The 19,939-nt window shown below is 39.9% G+C and overlaps 1 protein-coding gene across 4 annotated transcripts in view; it reads left to right on the forward strand.

The window, feature by feature from the left end:
* The window catches only part of UGGT2 (UDP-glucose glycoprotein glucosyltransferase 2), a 428,047-nt gene that overhangs the window by 95,048 nt on the left and 313,060 nt on the right, over positions 1-19,939 (forward strand). For all 4 annotated transcript variants that reach the window (XM_088458942.1, XM_088458958.1, XM_088458949.1 and 1 more), the window contains exons 10-12: positions 12,581-12,641; positions 17,987-18,078; positions 18,887-19,037. In XM_088458942.1, the coding sequence (XP_088315068.1) occupies positions 12,581-12,641; positions 17,987-18,078; positions 18,887-19,037 (304 nt within the window). The remainder of the gene's footprint in view (positions 1-12,580; positions 12,642-17,986; positions 18,079-18,886; positions 19,038-19,939) is intronic.

The raw sequence follows: 19,939 nt of genomic DNA on the forward strand, positions 1-19,939 counted from the left end.
TGTATGCAAGGGAGGAGTCGAGGATAACATCCAGAGAGCAGACTTGAGGCACAGCCAGAAAGGAGATGGTATCAACAGGGAAATATTTTTCAGAGGAACTGAAGTATTAGAGCAAGAAGATATACATTTATATGGCGTCGCAAAGGGGGAGGGGGGGTCTAAAAACCAGCTTGGTTTTGCCTTTAAAATGATTTAAAAATACAGGAAGACTTGCAGGAGTTCCGCAGCGGATGCAACTTGCACCCCATTAAGTAAGTCCCTCTGAATGTCTCTATTCAGAACCTGTCGGCATTTTGAATATTGACCATCTGAATGTGTACAAGTTGACCAGATATCATGGGATAGATTAGAGCAGAGTTTCCCAAACTCAGGGCCTGATTCAGACCCGGTCGCAAGCGCTGAGCACTCGCAACTGGGTCGATGGAGGCCCAGAGCGCATGCACACGACTGAGCCGGCAATCCGTCGCTCCGGGTCTCGTACCAAAGGGGGCATGCTGTCGATGTTGAGTGACAGCACGCCCCCTTTGGTGGGCGGACCGGGGGGGTGGCTGCCCAGACGGAGGTGTTCCCATGAGAACGCCTACCATCTGGGGACGGCCCCACTGACATTACAAGTGATGTCAGTGGGAGAGCTTTCGGCTCTGTTTGAGCCGAATGCTCTCTGGGGCTTGCGGCCACGAGACCCTACCACAAGGGTCTCATCGCAAGCCCGATGGTCTTGACCATCGCGACCATCATCATGGCCGCTTGCTATAGCTGTGGGTGGTCACCCACAGCTATGCGAGCGGCCAGGAGGCCATTCTTAAAAAAAAAAAAAAAAAAAAAAAAGACCGGCCCTGATTCAGAACGAGCACTCTGTCAGAGCGTCCGGCTCTGAATCAGGGCCTCAGTCCTCAAGGCATCCTAACAGTCCATGTTTTAAGGATATCCATGCATGACTTAATTAATACCTCAGTCAAATTGCTCAACCATGGATATCTCTAAAACCTGAACTGTTGGGGTGCCTTGAGGACCGCATTTGGGAACCTCTGGATTAGACCAAAGGGGCTTTTCTGCCCTCAAATTATGTTTGTGTTTCATGAAAAGCTTTCCTGGCTAATTAAGTGGATCTAGGAAGCATAATGTGTTAATATTATTTGGCAGTATTACTTCACACAGCATTTCCATGAAATGGGTATTAAGTCCCGACAGCTGAATAGCCGCCGGTTCATATCTCGATGGCGGCAGCACTAAGGGAGAAGATCCCGACAGGGAAGGTAAGTAAACTATCCCTACCCCTCTCTCCCCCTGGCTCTAACCCCCCCTTAGTGGTGCCTAACCCTAACCTCCCCCCAGTGCCTAACCCTAAACCCTATAAAGGGTTTTATGAAGGTAAAGGATGGAGACATTCTTCAAAGAAAGAGAAGTATTAGAACAAGAGGACATGTTCTGAAACTGGAGGGTGGTAGGTTCAGGGGAAATTTGAGGAAAAATAACTTCACAGAAAGGGTAGTGGACGAGTGGAATAGCCTCCCATCAGAGGTGGTAGAGGCTAAGACAGAGCAATTTAAACATGCATGGGATAGACAAAAGAATATCCTTCAGAAGAAGTAAGGATCAATAAGAGTTGAGGTAACGATGTTTAAAAATGGGGCAGACTAGTTGGGTCAAGTGGTTCTTGTCTGCTGTCAAATTCTGTTTCCCACCGGGGGTGCCTAACCCTAATCTCCCCCCCCCCCAAAAAAAAAAAAACCTTACCCTAAGCCTGCTAGACTCCCTAAACCTAACCCCCTCCCCCCCCATGACTAAGCTAAGGGCGCCCCAGACTTACCACATTCGGGCTGGTGTCCACGGCATTTCGGCGTCGGAACGAAGATAGGCGTCATTATTTCAACACCTACCTTAAGTGCCTTGCCGGGATTCCGATGTCTGTATTGAGACCAGCGGCTTTGCTGCCGCCGGTCTCATAACTACATCCCCATTTCCATACCCTAGCAAGAATTCATTGCACATGGATTGTAACTACCAATGAGCCTCAGGTAAGTTCAGGAGCCCTCTGATTGCAAGGGTTGGGCTGCAAATTGTAATAGTACTAACAGCTTAATTTATACAAAGATGGGGCCCCCTAATATTATAGTACAGCAAATAATATTTTAAGTGTCAGTCCAGCCCACCTTACTGCTTAAACAGTGCAGCAATTCTAGTAAATGCCGAGAAATGACATTCATTGGCTTAATTTAGTCATATTGTTTATCTAGTAATGCACTGCTGTTTAACATGCAAGTAATTCATGGAGAAGGTTCTTCACTATTTAGGTGATCTTTTGATCCAAATTGACCTTTGCCACTGGTAGTCTCATAACAGATCATACAGTAGTTCCAAACTGCATACAGTTCCAAACTACAGTAACAAATCTGTTGTTTATTTTCCTGTGACCCTCAATGCTGAAAGAAACTTACCAACCGAAAATAATTTGTCTTTCTAAAATCCTGATCTGCATTTCTTGAGAAAGTAACATACTGAATATATGTTTTGCTGCTTGACTAAATGCTACACAATTTTTGAATACTGAGATAAAACAGAAGATACTAATAAATATAATTTATTGATGTTTGGAACGGATGTGGTGGCAGTGAAAGCAAGTTTTAAAGTCCTCTCACCCAAGATCTTTGTTTAAAAAATAAAAAGCCCCTTTGTAATTGCACAAATCCTACAAATTGATCACCCCTCCTTTTGTTATACCGTAGACTGTATTTATCAAAGGTGAAAATTCCTATGTTGAAATCATGAGTTTATACAGTAATAGCTTACTTTGTTTCTTTTTAAATGTAATTATTCACACTTTTGTATTTAATATTGATGTTCTATCCACCTGATTTTTTTAATATTATAATATATTTTTGTTATGTATGTTTTTTTTTTTTTTCTTTATAAAGACTTCATGTGTTTTTTGTAATTGCAGAACTAAAATCTCAAATAGGTCTTTCAGTTCCATGCATGCTGTGGGAACTGGACATGCTCAGTAGAGCAGGAACTGTGTCCTCCCACTGCGATTAATCTATATATTAATAGCAGAAGGGTGACTCTTATGAGGAACCTATTTCTATGATGCAGTTGTCTGAGCAGGGCACATCATATACCAAATTAAATGTCTTGGTCCGTAGATTTGCAGAAAAATATTGTAATTGGTTGCTTCGTTTCGGAGTTATGTTGCAAAATGTCCATCCGCCATTTACAAAGCATCACCATGGTTTGTGCTCTGGAAAATGTGACAGTTGGTGAACTCTCCCTGTGCACCTGCTGGGTGACCTGGAATATGTGACCTACTAGGTGGTCTGGAAACTGTGACAGTTGTTTGCAGCCATATATATCAGCGCGTCTTGTAGGGACCTAAATCACCGACTGCTGTGTTATTTCATTATTCACTTCACCTTGCATTATTTACCCCAAACATGCCTAGAGGTCAGCCTCTGGGACATCGACATAGTGGAACCTTTACAGGTCGCCCAGAGAGCGCAGTTCAAAGATCTTAAACAACATATATAAAAAGATCAACTGATACGCCGCTTCCATTAGACATGACCTATTTGCCACAATACTACTCTTTGGGTCCTATGGATGTGCAATGTGTTAACTGTGGCACCCTACACTTCTTGGTAGAGTAGATTAATTTCCGGATGCTGTCACAAAGGAAGGGTTTTGTTGTCCAATGTGGTTATTCCACCATATTTAGCTCAACTCTTTATGACAAATATCCTCAATTTACGGACTAATCTCCATAATATCCTTTGTAACTAATATCCATAATATCCTCAATAACTAAGGTGGTTACCGCCGGTATTCTCTTGTAGCCGTTATTCTGGATATTTTATGGCACAGTCAAAGAATAATGGGAAGGGCAAGTAGTCGTTATGTCAACACCAGAAAGTTGAAATGGTCAGGATGTTGACAGCGAAAATGTTGACATTCACAATGTCGATATGGACATAATGTCGACATTGTGACTATTTGACATTCACAATAGGCACAAAATTGACAGTATATGCCATTGTTAGGTTTAGTGTTAGGGGTTAGGCTGGATAATATGCATTTGACACCTGACGTCCTAACAGGCTTATTCCATGGACATGCATGAAAATATAGGTACGGTAATCTGAATGTATTTCTAGTAAAAATGTTTTATTTAATAAATACACGCATCAAGTTCAGTAAACATTTATGAAGGTATAGTCAGGCATGGCTATGTTATACTAAAGGACCATTTTTATCCTTGGCCTGTGTAACTAATGAATACTGATACGTATTAGATTGGGCAATAACTTCAAAGTTTTTAATACGCTGGCTGAGACATCTGTAGCATGCCCATATCATCTTATGTTCTGCCAAAATCATAATGCCAATTTGTGAAAATATTGCAGCTCATAGGGCCAAAACCAATGTGTCTACACTGAGATACATTTGAATCTGATCATTTCCTTAGAATGCCTGTATATACTTTATAGAGCCAGTAAAATGACCCTGGCATTTCATGGAGTTAAAATTGAGAATTTTATGAGCTGTGTCTTTGCTGCTTTTGCAAACAATCATTTCATGTATAATCAGTCTCCTCCTTTCTTTACTGCCCCATATTCCTCATGCTTAAATATTTTTGTAGGCCAATAAATGTAAATGTACTCAGTAAAACCTTTTGTGGTGACATTTTTTTGTTCTTCAATTTACTACATTTGACCTTAATTGTCTTCGTTCAGTAGAGATTTAAGATGAGTGCTTTATAGTATTTAGTGCTGTCTCCTCTGTCACTGTGCTCAGATGTATGCATTGGGTTGCAGAGTAGATTCATGGTTCATTGACATCCCTGCATTATAAACTAAAGACTTGTTTAAACCTTTATCAGAACAAGAGCACAGTAGATGGGCAGATTCTTTTTAGTGTATTTATTACAATCCGTTTGCAGTTCTGCTTTAGAGAATGTTTCAATTGCTTTCCGTTTAAGCTTACAACAACAAGGCAAATGTAGAATTTGGCAGCAAACAAGAACTTACAGGTCCGGTTGTCTGCCCTTATTTGGGTGGGGGTGGGTGTTGTTGTTTTGTATGATTGATTTTTTTGGGTGGGTGTATCTACATCTATTTGTTAGCAATATTATCATCCAATATATATTTTCATTATTTGACATTCAGTCCCCACCAGAACTCCTGGGATAACGAACCAAAATGGTTTCCTTGTGTACCTTTCCTCTATTTAAATTTAGAGTGTATTCCCTTATTCTAAAAAATACTGCCGTCGTGACCTACATTAATATAACAATAATCTCTGTCCCTTCTCTCCTCTAAGCTGGGCTTCTTCTGCTTAAGTCTTTTAATGACCATTTTTATCATATAGCCCATGTACTAGTCTCTCTCTTGTTGCTGCAAACACTGTTAGTTATTTTCATTATACAATCATGTAGCAATATGAAAAAAGATGAAATAAATATACATAAACTACAAAATGTAGGCAGCAACTACCAGTCTAGTGTAAACTGTAAACAGAGATATGGAACGGAAGGAATCTCAGGGGCCTGCTCTCTGGGACTAATTACACATTAGATTTGCTGCATGTTCGCTTTTTAAAAAGTGTATCAAAACCAGTGAGCAAAGTTACAAAAAAGGAAGCAACATGTATTCAATATCAAACCTTTGTATTTTTACAGCTTTCATAAGGATGAAACTGACGTAAAAATAGTGTGGGGGGGTTAAAATAGGTCGGTAGGCATATGAGAATAGCAATAAAAAGACGTTGCATATAAGTAAGACCTAATACATAGTCACTAGATATTTCCTGGTATGGAAACATTATTAAATGATTACAAAAGGCCCCAAGTCTCATGTAATTTTGCAAACTAGAAATTTCTTCCATTGAAAGCAAACGGCATCTATTCACACTGCGGGGAGAGCTGGGGGGCAGCCCAGCATCTTTTCGTTAGTGCTGGGCACGCCCCCTACAGTGATGAAACAGGGGCGTGTCTAACGGAACCGTTCCTTTTCTAGTGATCACGCCCCTTCAAGTGCAGAGCTGTGCCTACCAGCGACAACCGTCCTGCCCCCTTGCTGAGCCTAGAAGGAACACTAGATATGTAATATATATATAATGATTATAGACAACACCGATACCTGTAGTGTGTGTATGGAGTCACAATCTTTGGTTTTGAGATCGGATCGCAAGACAGATTTTAAAGGTGTGGAAGCATGTACTGTATCTACATGCTCATCAGGACCATAATCGTGTTATTGTAAGTTAGGTTTGTACAAGTGTGTACTTAGCTTAACTGCAGTAATAACTTATCTTTTTCCAGTCATTAGCTAATTGATATTTTTATGCATTACATATATGATGGAACAACCTATATGTAATATTGCATTAGTGAAGGTATGTCCCCCCTTGCAGTCCACTGGCCCATGTGCTTCAAGTTTCCCTATGATGGGCTGCGCATGCTGAACACAATGACGTATCAATAAAATAATAATAAACTCATTACACCATTTGTGTTTTAAAACCATACTATCTGACATGACCTACATTGGAATCTCCCCTTATGTGATGCATTGCAGAGAAGCCATTTATCTATTCTTTTAATATCTTATTATTGTTGTTGTTGTAATACACTGTATTTTTTTATTTTCTTTTTTAAATTAACTTTTTTATGATTATTGATGTATAACACTGGCGTCACAGTGGGGGTGCGGGTTGCAACGGGGTGTCACCAACCGAGGGGGGACACCAAAGTGCTGGCTCCCCCTCAGTGACAGAAGCCGGGTGCTGCATCACGTGCAGCACTCTGCTCCTCTCACAGTGAGGGAGCCGGCACTTCACACAGGCTGGTCCCCGGGGGCAGCCTGCACCTCCGGCACCCCTGGTGTGACAATAAACGGGTGTTCAGGCCGTGAGCCCACGCCCCCACCCACGAGGCCACGCCCCCTTATTTGCCAGCGCGCGGCTGCCCACACTGGGTGCAAAGACAGGGACACCATTGATGTATAAACCTGCAAACCGAGACCTTTAAAGTAAGAATTTTTTTAATCTATTTCCGGATGACCAGAAGGCAAGGCCGAATAGAATCCACAGATGAACGTGTTTGTTTTTACTGTTTGGTACGTGTAACAGGAATAAGTAATGGATACCTTCTCCTAGGCCAGACAGAGGCACGTGATGGCAAAAATACAGCCAGCAGTTCATTACAAATTGCCCACAGTTAGTCTTTTTGGCCATTCAAAAAAAAATTCTAATTCTTTTTCTTTAACCTTTTCCTAAATGATCATATGACACAAATAACACACCAAATCTTTATTCTCCAAATATAAAGTTATATGTTGCAGGAGTAACAGTACTACTCTCCTTTGTCATTTTTTTTTTATATAAAATACATTTTCCACTATTAATTGCTGGCATCAATATCTTGCAGCAATACCTTGCACAACAAAAGTTCACTAATATACTGCAGCAGATTGCACAAAATGACAGATGATTTGTATCACTCTGAGTGTGTAGCAGTCCCAGCATTCCCATATGAAATGGAAGTTGTGGAAAGTGTTTTGCTTCTGTTCAGTTTATGCCCAACCTCTACTTGACTTTCAACCTCCAAGGTCTTTTCACAGGTGTGCATTGGGAGACATTTGCACTCAGCCACTTCTGTGCTGGAGAGACTAGCAGCAAAGTATTACATTGTGCCTTGTACTGAGGAGCAGAATGTACATGATACAATCTGACAATACAGCAAACAGTGCATGTCCTAGAGGAAATGGCCACTCTGAATCCTAAATAGAATTGGGGTATGAGTTATTCATGCAGTCTGCTAGTTGTTACAGAAGTATAATAATCAGGTAAAACCAGAAATAATCATATTCCTTTTTATCAATAAAAATGTATTCTGGTTCTTGCATGAATACTCTACTGAGAAAAAGGGGTATGCAGTCACTAAGTTGACAATGTAATTAGGTCGACATGACAATGTTATCACTTTCCATGTCGACTATGACACTGATATAATATTACCACACCCAAGAAAAAGTGATAAGTAAGGTTCATATTTTTTTGTCAATAAACCATTTTTAGTTAGTACAAAGTACCAGAGATTGCAGACCAGTTTTATAGGGCACATTTTGCAATATTTAAGGTTATCATTGTTTGAATTAGAAAATGTGATGTCCTCTCAGTCCTGAAATATCACTTTCTGTGTATTATTCAGATTTCCTCTGTCCAAAATCAGAACTGTCCTGGAAATAACTTGTTATATGAGACTACTAATTCTTTATGGCTGTGCCCTGATTTACAGGGCATGTACATACTTTCCAACTTTACATCGAATCAGGACATTTATAGTAGGGGACTTTGCCACATCATGACAAGGACATGGCTACTGCTTCTAAAGCGACCAATCCGCTTCTGCCACTTAATTAGCACAGTCTATGAAATGCCCGTTATAAGATGATTGGTTGCTATGGAGAACTTCTGCATTTTATATTTCTCCAAAGCTTGAAACATTTCCCCCAATGCTTGATACATCTCCACTGGTGTATTATTACAGGCAAGTAGAGGTTAGTCACAGGGAGGGGAAAGCAGTTCAGCACTTAGAGCCGTATTCAATTTGAGCGGACCCGCGAAACTTTTCTGCCTCCCGGACTTTTCGCCTACATCGCGTGTTTTGCAGGCGGAAAAGTTTCGCCCGCGTATCCCTGTATTCAATTTGAAAGTACGCGAAAACGGGACCCAGCGAAACTTAAACAAGCGGAAGTCATGTCAGATTTGGGGAAATCAGCCTGACACCCCCCAAAAGATGCTCTGACATAGGGGTTAGCTATGGTTACCCCCGATTTGACTTGCTGAAGGTATTTGGTGTTTTTAAACGGGCTCAATAGCTGCTAAATAGCGATTTTGTACAAGTGGCGCAGAATAGTATTCTGGAGGGGTTTTTTTGTTTTTTTTTTACAGAAAATAATTTATCCCAGCAAATTTGGGGTACTTAAAAATGGGGGTGAGCATATTTTAAAGTTGCTAAAGTTCATTTAAAAAATCATGAAAAATCCACCTGCTGCAAGCCCCTGCAATGAAAAAAACACATGGAGCATACTTGGGGACCCCCCTGGAGTCTAGTTCGCTAGTTTTTAACTTTGTCCCCCAACTTTTTTTTCACCCCCAAATTGAAAGTGATTTTTTTAGGTGTTAAGTGTTTTTCAAAATTTTTTTATGCAGTTTACCTTTAGGGGCCTGTCTGAAGGCTGCACGGGGGTTCCCGCAACGTTGCACCCCAAAACCCCAATTCTGCACTATTTTTCCACCTGCTATTCATAGGCAAAACTTTTTTTTCGCCTATTACATTGCGCCTAGTCTTTCATATTGAGTATGGCGCTACTTTTCTGCCTGGCGAAACCTTTTCGCCGATTCCGGCTTTTCGCTCCAAATTGAATAAGGGCCTTAGGCCATCATTCAGAGCCGTACGCTCTGAGCAGAGCGCACGCTCTGAATGAGGGCCGTCCTCCATAACTATGGAGCGTCCTCCTGGACGCTCGTATAGCTGTGGGTCACCACCCACAGCCTATACGAGCTTGCAGTTTGATGGCCGCGATGGTCTTGACCATCGCGACCATCGAAACTGCGAGCCGGAGCCTGCGGTTGAGGTTTTCAACCGCAAGGCCCGGAGTGATTTTGGCTCTATCAGAGCCAAAATCACTCCCACTGACATCACTAGTGATGTCAGTGGGCCGGCTTCTGACGGTAGGCGTTCCCTTAGGAACGCCCCCGTCAGGGAGGCACGCCCCCGGCACGCCCACCAAAGGGGGCGTGCTGTCAATCAACATCGACAGCACGCCCCCTTTGATCAGACACAACGAGCGAAGGAAAGTCCTTCGCTCGTCGCGTCTGGCGCATGCGCACGTCTGAGCTCCCTCCGTCGTGCGCATGCTCAGTGCAGAACATCGACCCACTTGCGAGCGGACAGCCGCTCACGAGTGGGTCTGAATCAGGCCCTTAGTGAGCGTGTTCCCAATGAAGGGTGAGCACACAGCGGGAGATGTATCAAACCTTCAAGAGAGATGAAGTGTCCCATAGCAACCAATCACCATATACTGTAACTGTAATTTTATGGACTGTGCTAGATAAATACCAGCTAGAAACTGTTTGGTTGCTATGGGCAATTTATCGACTTTGGGGCGTATTCAATTAAGTGCGAAAAGTACTTTTCGCATACCGGACTTTGCCGACATCGCTGGTTTTCCATCGGAAAAAGTGTCGCGCTCGTCCCCGCTTATCCCCGTATTCAATTACAAATCAGCAAAAACAGGACCCAGCGAATTCGGACCTGGCAAAGTGCTGTCAGATTTGGGGAAATCCACCTGACACCCCCCAAAAGATGCACTGACATTGGGGATCACTATAGATACCCCTGAATAGACCTGCTGAAGGTATTTGGGGTACGTAAATGCTCTCAATGGCTGCTAATTTGCGTCTTTGTACAAGTGGTGAAGACTAGCATTTTGCAGGGGTTAAGTAGATAGTCCCAGCAAATTTGGGGTACACCCCCCTGGAGTCTATTTCGCTAGTTTGTCCCCCAACTTTGTACTTTGTAATTTTTTTGGGTTGTTTTTAAGTTTTGGGTTTTTTTAAACTTTTTTTGACACAGTTTAGCTTTGGGGGACTGTCCCAAGGGAGCAGGGGAGGTTCCCACAAGTTTCCACACCAAAACCCCAATTCTGCACTTTTTTTCAACAGCTTTCATAGGCAAATCTTTTTCGCCTATTCCAATGCATTGACTTTCCGCACCGGCGAAAAGTCTTAGGAATTGGAATACGAGGATAAGTTTTTGCCTGGTGAAATGATGTCACCAGCTAAACTTTTTCGCCGAAAACGGCTTTTCGCACCTAATTGAATTCGGCCCTTTATCTCCTGGTTTAGAAGGTTTGATGCATCTCCCCTATGTCAGAGTCGCTGAAGAGGACTAGGAGATGAGGGAAGCAAGGACTGTTTCTAGGGACGAACGTGTGGAAAGAGGGCCCTGCCAGTGCAAGCTTGCATTCTAGGAGTAGGGATAAATAGTTGGAGGCTGAACTGGGGAAAAGCGAAAGACAGGGGGCAGAGAAGAATGGAGTTTTAGGAGTAGGGATTGTATGCAATGTTGATCCTTATTTGAGACCAAGTAAAATATTAGGGAAATATAAATTGGTGCATGGAATAGTACAAGGCACATACATGATTTTCCAATTAAATAGTTCTATTCCTTGCTAACCTAATCAAAGCTATGTCACAAGACAGCACAAATATGCCACTTAATCCTTAGCCATGGTGCACAATTCAGTGCAATTGTTCTACACATGCTGACAGAGCTTTTACTGAATCTTCTCTATTGCCAAGTATACAAACGTGAGTCATGTATGTGCCAGAACTATGAGGAGTAAAATCTAGTGCAAAGTAACATATCCCGAACCATATCTGATGCCAACTTTTAAAAGCTGAGCCATATCAGTGTTGTCATGTGTACAAACTTCACCCATGTTCTGAATATATACTATACAGTATGTAAATGCCACTTTTATTTAGACAATTATTTGAAATTGCATTTGTGCTTACTATGCAGCTTATTGTAAACTGCTGTTCTGTGTAATAAACTATTACAGAAGGATACTGTCTAACTAAAGTAGTTAAACAGGGCAAGTTGTCCTTATAATGAAAGTAACCAATTAGATATTTGGTTTCATTATTGAAGTTACACTAGAGAGATAAAAAGCTAATTGTTTGCTATGAGTTAGTGCTGATCTGCACCTTTAAACAATGTTTGTAAAAAACCCTCACTGTCATGTACAGTAGTAATTTGTCAGACTGGATGTGCATAGTCTAAAGCTGGGTACACACTGACAATTGATCGGCCAATGTGTCTGCTCCCCGTCGGGCAGTGTGTACCCGCAATATATCAGTGAACGTCGGCGTTCATGACATATCGCATTGGCTGTGCTGCTCAGCTGATGGACAGATAGAGGGCGCCCGGCCCTATTAGATTAATTGCTGTGGTTCAGTGCAAATTTTACACCTAAATGAGCCATTTTATACTGTAACTACAGTATCTCCATGTAGAGTACCATTTTCATATGTTTTTGTGAACGTTGAACAATAAAAAGGCTAGCATCAATCTTAGTGGTGATGTAATACAGTATTGATTATATGTTTTTAACAGAGATAATCAAAGATTCAACTACACTTCTGCTGCCTTGCGAATTCTACATTTTTATTTTTTTTATTTACCTAATTTGTCACCCACATTGATGGAAAATTATGAACAAAATTCTGTATTTCATATTTTAATGTAATGTTCTTATCTTGTTAATGTATTAAAAATATCATTTTATGTGATCTAGATATGTTTTTCAGTTCCTAGCAGATATTCAGTCCACCCTTAAACACTTTCACAATGACTCCTGGTTTAGGAGTTGGGGATGTATCTTACATCCGAGCAGACAGATGATGGCTTTGGAATTTTTGCCTTTGGACAAACTCAACTAAAACCGGTTCATGTTAGAATGCCATCAGACACTGTAGCTATTTTAATTCAATATTATACTTTTTTTTTTTTTTTCAGATCACTAACTAGAATTGCATTAAACCAGGAGATGAGGAAAGAGATTGAGGAAAACCAGAAGGTTTGTTACTAGAACAGTTATACCTGTGTTTCTCTACAGTGACCTCGGACAGCTTTTTCTTAAGAAATGTTATTTGTTCAGATGATGCATCAAAAATATAATAGTTGTATACATGTGTATAGTAAATGATAAGCAAGTTCAAACATAACCTTAGAAGAATTTATTGTTCCAAAGATCTTACTATAAAATCAAACTTGTAAAAATACACAAATCGATCAGTGAAAAATGCTAAACAGCAACCTTTGTCTTGTAGTGTTATATATTATTATTTTTATTCTGGAAATTGTCAGGTATTCTGGTCTATAAACCTCTGAAATTGCATATAAACGACAAAATGCTTTCATTTTAAATACTTTTATCAATATAAACTATAAAATAATATTTTAAAATAGGCATAAGCTAGTATGTTCTAAGCTGACCCCAAATTTTTACATATTTAAATAGTATGATCAAAACTGTTGACTTCCTCTTCTGAATTCAGAAGAGGAAATCAGCATCATTTAAAGATTTATTTTGACAGTTGTAATTGAGGACACAAATGATTGTGACTTGTAGTGTGGTTAATTTAACAAAACTAATGGCAACAGTTTAAAATACTGCAGGTTATTTTTATACGATAACCCAAGTCTACTTATAATTGCTTCATATTGCTGTATTTTTTTTAAAAACGCATTTTGTCATCAATAACCAGTGCAGAGACAGAATAAGCGCACAACAAGAATGTGTTTAGGTACAATATAAATGTGATGTATATCATTTGTTTTACAAATCTAGATTTACATGAGGTGTTTAATTTCAATATAACTGCAGTGTTTAAAAACTCCAGTTGATTGTTTGACATTATATGTACATTACATTTCTCTGTGGCACAGAAATACAATATAGCATGCACTCAGCGTGCTGGAAGCCTTAAAATGTGAAAATAACTGCAATCAGAAGTTAATTAAAAGGATTCAAGCTGGACAGAAGCCCTTATGAGTTGTGTTCTCATTTTTTTATATTCAGCTCCCCCAAGTGAATAGCACTAAAAGTTTCCAAACATCAGTATTTCCAGGCATTAAATTGGCATTGGCACTGTAGTGCCTATAGTCCATCCATCTAGCAGCAGGGGATGGCGTCTCCAGCTGTGCAGAACGGAATCATTCCCATTTGAGATAATGAAAGCAGAGCACCAAAATGCATTGAAATGAGAGAAATGACAAAGGTGTTAAAAGTAGAAAATATTATGATGATTGTGCTTAGGCAAAGTAGTATTCAAGCTGCCAGGTGGCTTATGAAATCCAGGCATTTCTTAGAAAGGTTATAAAAAAAATTTGGTTACATTTACATTAACATATGTCTCATATTTGACAGTTAGCAAATGAGTGTTACAATGCTGGTGTTTCCTTTAACGAGTATTAATGTGCTTTGTTTTGCATCATTAACTTTTTTTGTAGGACATTTCCTCTTGGGATTCTAGATGTGATAATATTAAGAAGCATCCTGCAATTTGTTATAAAATAGCTGCAGATTGCATTCTTCTAAGTGTGTTCATATCTGTCCCTCATGAAAATGATGGAACATTCCCATTCTCAACAAAAATAAACAATGTGTCCCTTTCATTTTTCTACAGTAGTTCCATTAAATAAGAATTCTACTTAAACAGACTTTCCCTATTAGGAAACCCATGCCAGGCAGAAGTCTGGTGAGGTTGCCTCCTACTGTGCATTTGCCATCCATTATATAAACACAGTGGAGAAATACATATTGATGGGAATTCAATTAAATGCGATGTTGAATAACGCTTGGAATGAGTGCCCAGAGCTATTTAATTGTCTGCATCGTGCCTGGCACTTAAGTCGGGAGATGCAGTTAACTGCGCCTGATAATGGGTTTATCTCCACAGCGTGTAGATTACAGGTCCATAAGTGAGCCCCGCTGTTGCTTGAGAGGAGGGGCTGCTAGGTAGTGATTGCTCTGATAGCAGAAGTATTCTCATTTACCACTTTGTTGATCTTTAAATGCAGCTCCTGCTATTTGGCAAATGCTGCCATTCCAAGAAGGCAGTTCTTGCTGCTGCTAAAGCAACAATTATGCAGTAACCACCATTGGACGCCTGTCCATTGTGATTTTTCCAAATGGGGAGAGTTCTACTTTGGTTGGAGATCTTCTACAGCTACAGTACACAGTTCTGGTCTGTATTATTGGCACCCTTAAATTTTAAGTACAACCTTTACACTATCTTTAGAAACAAATGGAAATGTACTAATTTCGTATCATCTGAATATTTAAATAAACTGTCCAATTCTATGAACAACTTACATGTAGTAATGTTGAAGAATAAATAAAAAGTATTAAAGGCCTTCCTTAATATTTGGTTACACACTCTTGGCAACAATGACTGTCTCCAAATAGTATCTTCTTGCACCTATCTGCTGTTAGTTTCTTCCACTCTTCCATTATAGTTTGTCGAAGCTCTTGGATGTTTGCAGGATTTCTTTTCCCAATGGCAGACTTCAGCTCTCTCCTAAGATTTTCAATTGAATTCAGATCTGAACTCATTGCTGGCCAGTTTAAAACATTAAGTTTTTCCTTTTCAATCATTCTTTTGTGTGTTTTGGGTCTTTAACGTGCTGGAGGACCCATTATATTTTACCCATACCTAGTTTTCTTACACTTTTTAGCACATTTTGTTTCAAAATGCTTTGATAATCCTCTAATTTTATAATTCCTTAAATATGGTTGACACTGTTTGTACAGCGTGTAGCGTGCAATAAAATGTATGGAGGTGTTGTCACTGTTAGTACAGCGCGTAGCGTACATAAGGTACATGATGGTGTTGGCACTGTGGGAACCGCACATACAGTAGCGTGCAGTGAGTGGCACGGATGTGTTGGCACTGTGAGAACAGTGTGTAGTGTGCAATGAGATACGCAGCATAGATGCAATAATCCTGGAGCTCAAAATCAGACAGCGAGTTTATCAGAGTACACACATGCACATAGATCATAAATGCAAACCGGTGAAATTGGCACAACCAAATACATTGGCTCAGAGTCTAAGACCCCAACGGGACTTCACCAGGTATCCCCGCAAGAGGATATGGACTTTACTTATTATGGACCCAGGTCGCGGCCCAGTGTATTTGGTTCCCACCATGAAAGCAACCGAGTACTTAGCTGGCGTGCGGACTCTGCCTAGAAACACCATCGATGGAAATGTGTGTAAGGATATGCTGCTGTCAAGGAGACAGAACATCGGAGCTGAAATAACACTTGAAGCAAACTATACACAATTGATACTCAGGCACTGGAGAAATGCACTGGGTAGTCATTTATAGTGGTTAACCTATAGGGGACTCCCTGCATGAGTCAACAGTGCTGGTGGTAATAGCAGAGCAGTAACTAGACTTTTTGGTGCCTGTGCCAGAGAGAGCATTGGTGCCCCCCCTCCATTTTTTAAATTGGAACATAAGAGAGCGCACCTGAAAAAGGGCCATGGCTTTAAGGGGAAGGGCCAGGGAAGAGATAGGGGTACTCCTTGGGCAGCCAGGAGATGCTGGGGATAAAAGAAGAGGAAGCTACAAGTAAGAATGATAATAGACAGGAAAATTGACAGGACCAAACAGCGCCCCCTGCCCTGCGGTACCCTGTGCCATGGCACAGGTTGCACTACCCTAGTTACGGCCCTGGGTAATGGTAACACCTGAGGGAGGCGTTATGTCATCTCTAGTCTGAGGCTGAGCCCAGCTGAGTTCTGTTGAGGATTCTGAGTGGGAAAGACAGCAACCTGCTGAGTGTTTGCCAGTACCAGCAGTCACGAACATGACTGGCCTGCTTCCATTGTTCTTGTAAAAAAGCTTACTTTTGTTGCCTTTGAAAGAATAACTGGTCTGCATTGCTAGAGAGCTCTGTTTTTCCTTTGTCCACAGAACATTTGTCCAAAAGGATTGTCTGTGGAGGTATGTTTTGACAAAGATCAGTCATTCCTTTCTATGTCTCTTTTTTTTTTTTTTTTTACCTTTGCCCATAGAACCCTTCTTGGTTTAGTGAGCGGCGTATGGTACTGGTTGAAACATTCACTCCAGATTATTTCAAGTCAGCCTTCATCTCTTTAGATATTTTCTGTGGTATTTTTCAACAATTTGTACCAACCTTTGAACACTTCTCTCATCAATTTTCTTTTTACCCCAACATTCAGTTAGGTTCTTTACAATTAGAGTAGTAGCAAACATCTTAACAACATTGCAATCTGTTAAAACAGGGATGCCAAGGTCTTTCAAACTTGCCAAGAGGTCTTGTGTTTGCTGATTATCAGTTTTGATGTTCAGACAGCTCTCTTGTCTTCACCATGTGACAAAGTAACAGGGAATAGTGGCATTTTTGTACATTTAAAGCTATCATTCATTGGTGAAGTTGAGTCACGTGAGCATTGACAATTTATTACAGGTGACTCTAAATTCTAATTTATCACACTTGAGCCTAAGCTAGCTCTTTGTTTTCAAATGAATTTGAATTGCTCAAAAAGGTTCCAACAATTGCCTTGACAATCTTTCCATTATTATACTTTTTCCTCCTATAGGTTTTCATATTGTTTTATCCTTAGCTGTTCTGTGCCAAACACAAGTGTCTATAAACCAGTTGTTTTACTACTTTCATTTTTTTTCAGGAGATATTGTACATCAGGGGTGTGGAACCTTTTTTCTGCCGAGGGCCATTTTGATATATATAATATTATTCACGGACTTGGTGCAGGCCACGTCCCCTCTGTGTTATGTCACACGGGGAAGGGGTCATAATCACCAGTGATTACAGAAATGGCCGGAGCATCCTGAGGATGCTTCTGGGAGTGGCAAGGGTAGCAGTGTGACCGTCTGAGGTTTCCTAAGGACACTCAAGGCGGCACTGCTACATAGATTCTGGCTGCAGGGTGCCATTCTAGGCACCCTGTAAGCCAAATGAGGCTAGCAGAAAAAAGCTCTGAGGGCCAGACAAAATTATTCCGGGGGCCTTATGCGGCCCTCGGGCCTGAGGTACCCCATTTCTGTTGTACATTATGCAAAATTCAAAGGTACCAATAATGTTTACTAGAACTGTATACTGTCCAATTAGTGAATTTGTAGCTGGATTCTTGTGATTTGATTCTAAGTTAGAAATTCTGCACAATGGTCTCAATATGCAAAAGCCTTGGATGTAGACAAGGCTTTTGCATATTGAAGAGGACATATAGAAAATGATTCTCCTACTCAAGGTCACTTTGATTTGCCCATGGTGAGCTTTTGTTGTCACTTATGTGTGATAAGTGCTTTGATGATACAGTACATTGCTACTTTAAATATCTTTCTTTTTGTCATTTCCTTCTAAAAGCATCTATCTGAGACCTATGGAATTCAGCCTGGAGATGCAAGTCTATATATAAATGGTCTTCAGATTGATCTGGATGTTCATAATACATTTAGGTACTAATTTCTGTATATATTTTCATGTTAATAAATATACAATGCTTTACACATTTATACAGTCTTTTTAAATGAAAATTGTTCCCTTTTATTATTACACAGTATAATACAGTACAATAATAAAGCATGTTTGTTCAAATTAATAATTCTTTTCTATAAATTAATAATTTTCTGTGAAAAAGGACTTTAAATGGACAGTACAATTGTGGGGTATAATATTTTACTTTAAGTGCTAAATTTATATTACATTTCTCTGCACTTATTCCCCTGCAGTTGTTAATAAAGTAAATTGAAGCAAGCAATACTTATCTTTATACACTTTCATAAAGGCACAATACTTACTGAATACAGTAAAGGGGCCCATACACCTGCGACTGATTGCCGCAATTACTCGTTCTGCTGATGGCGGGGTTAGGGAATATTCAACATGCTGAAAAATCTCAATTCACTGATCCCGACCCAAAAATGGTCAGAATTTGTGAGTTAGGTATTTTCTACATGCTAAATTTCCCAGATCCGACTGATCACTGATCATCGATGGGCAGGTCAGATTGGCAAAACTGGGAATCTGGGTCGTAGATGTATGGGCCTCTTAAGATAAGTTCAATACAGACTGATTAAATATATTTTATAGTCCTTTATGGAAGTTCAAAAACTCAACCTATTTTTTATTTAACTTGATGTCTTGTTAATGGTAATTTAATCAAGATACATAATACTGTAGTAACTCTGGTCACATGACACACAAGTGCTTTAGAACACTTTGAAGACTTTGTTCCTAAAATATCTTTTAATTTTTTACATGTAGTATTTTTGAAGTTCTAAAAAGCGAAGCTAAAGCTCTATATGGTCTTTCTGTTTTGGGAATTGAAAATGAGGATCTCATCAAATATTTGAGATTACAAGTACATCCCGGCGAGGAAAACTATGCCTTAGACATTAGAAATGCTGCAATCAATGTGAGTATTCAATCTTTTCATAAAACAGGAAAATATACTTGATTGCATTTAACCTGAACAAATCATTAAACATAATAAGTTGTTCATTCAAGGCCAATCTAGAGATGATCAACGTTTAGAACTGTCCCATGAAATATTTGTCTTTTATTGCATTTAGTCACACACTTTTGCATTTATTGCCAGGGGACATTGGCCCGAAGTGTTAAGGCAATTCCAAGTACAGCACTCGGCAGAATGCCGTTGTCCTAACTCTCTTCATAAGCTATAAATTCTGCAAAATGTAAATTAAAAACACCAAATTAACATTCTGCAGAATGGTGAAACAAAATAAGTACTTAAAAATGGTATGGCCGCAACTGGAACACTACTCCTCTGGGAAAAACCCTGTTTGCCACAACTTCACTCATCTCTAGTTTGACCCCAGGTGACCTTCAGTCTCTTGAATAGAACTCAACATAGCCTCACAATTCTTAATAATAACTTTTACAATACTAATCTTAAGTGTTCATTTTATTTTAAAAAATTTTTTAAATCATGCATAAGCCGTTGTTTTTGTACATAAGTGAATTCAACTTAGGTTGTACTGTAAGTAAATGTAAATACATCAGGGGGTACTAATTAGAAACTAACATAATTTAGGGGGTACTTGGTAAGTATGTAATATCACAAGGGTACATGTTACAAAAAAGAGAGAAACCCTGGTCTTAAACTACTAACATTGAGAAACAATCAGCCCAGATAGCGTGTTCCCACATCTTTTAAGGTAGTTAAGTGTAGTAACTAATACTGTTATTTGCTGAAGAAACAGAAAGAAGGGTGGGGAAATATAGAATCATTACATGTATTGGCTCATTAATCTAACTGCAAAAGTCCAGTACATAATTAAGCAGTAGAATGCATAC

The sequence above is a fragment of the Taudactylus pleione genome, unplaced genomic scaffold (assembly GCF_031769625.1).
Source record: "Taudactylus pleione unplaced genomic scaffold, aTauple2 ptg000041l, whole genome shotgun sequence".
Taxonomy (NCBI): Eukaryota; Metazoa; Chordata; class Amphibia; order Anura; family Myobatrachidae; genus Taudactylus; species Taudactylus pleione.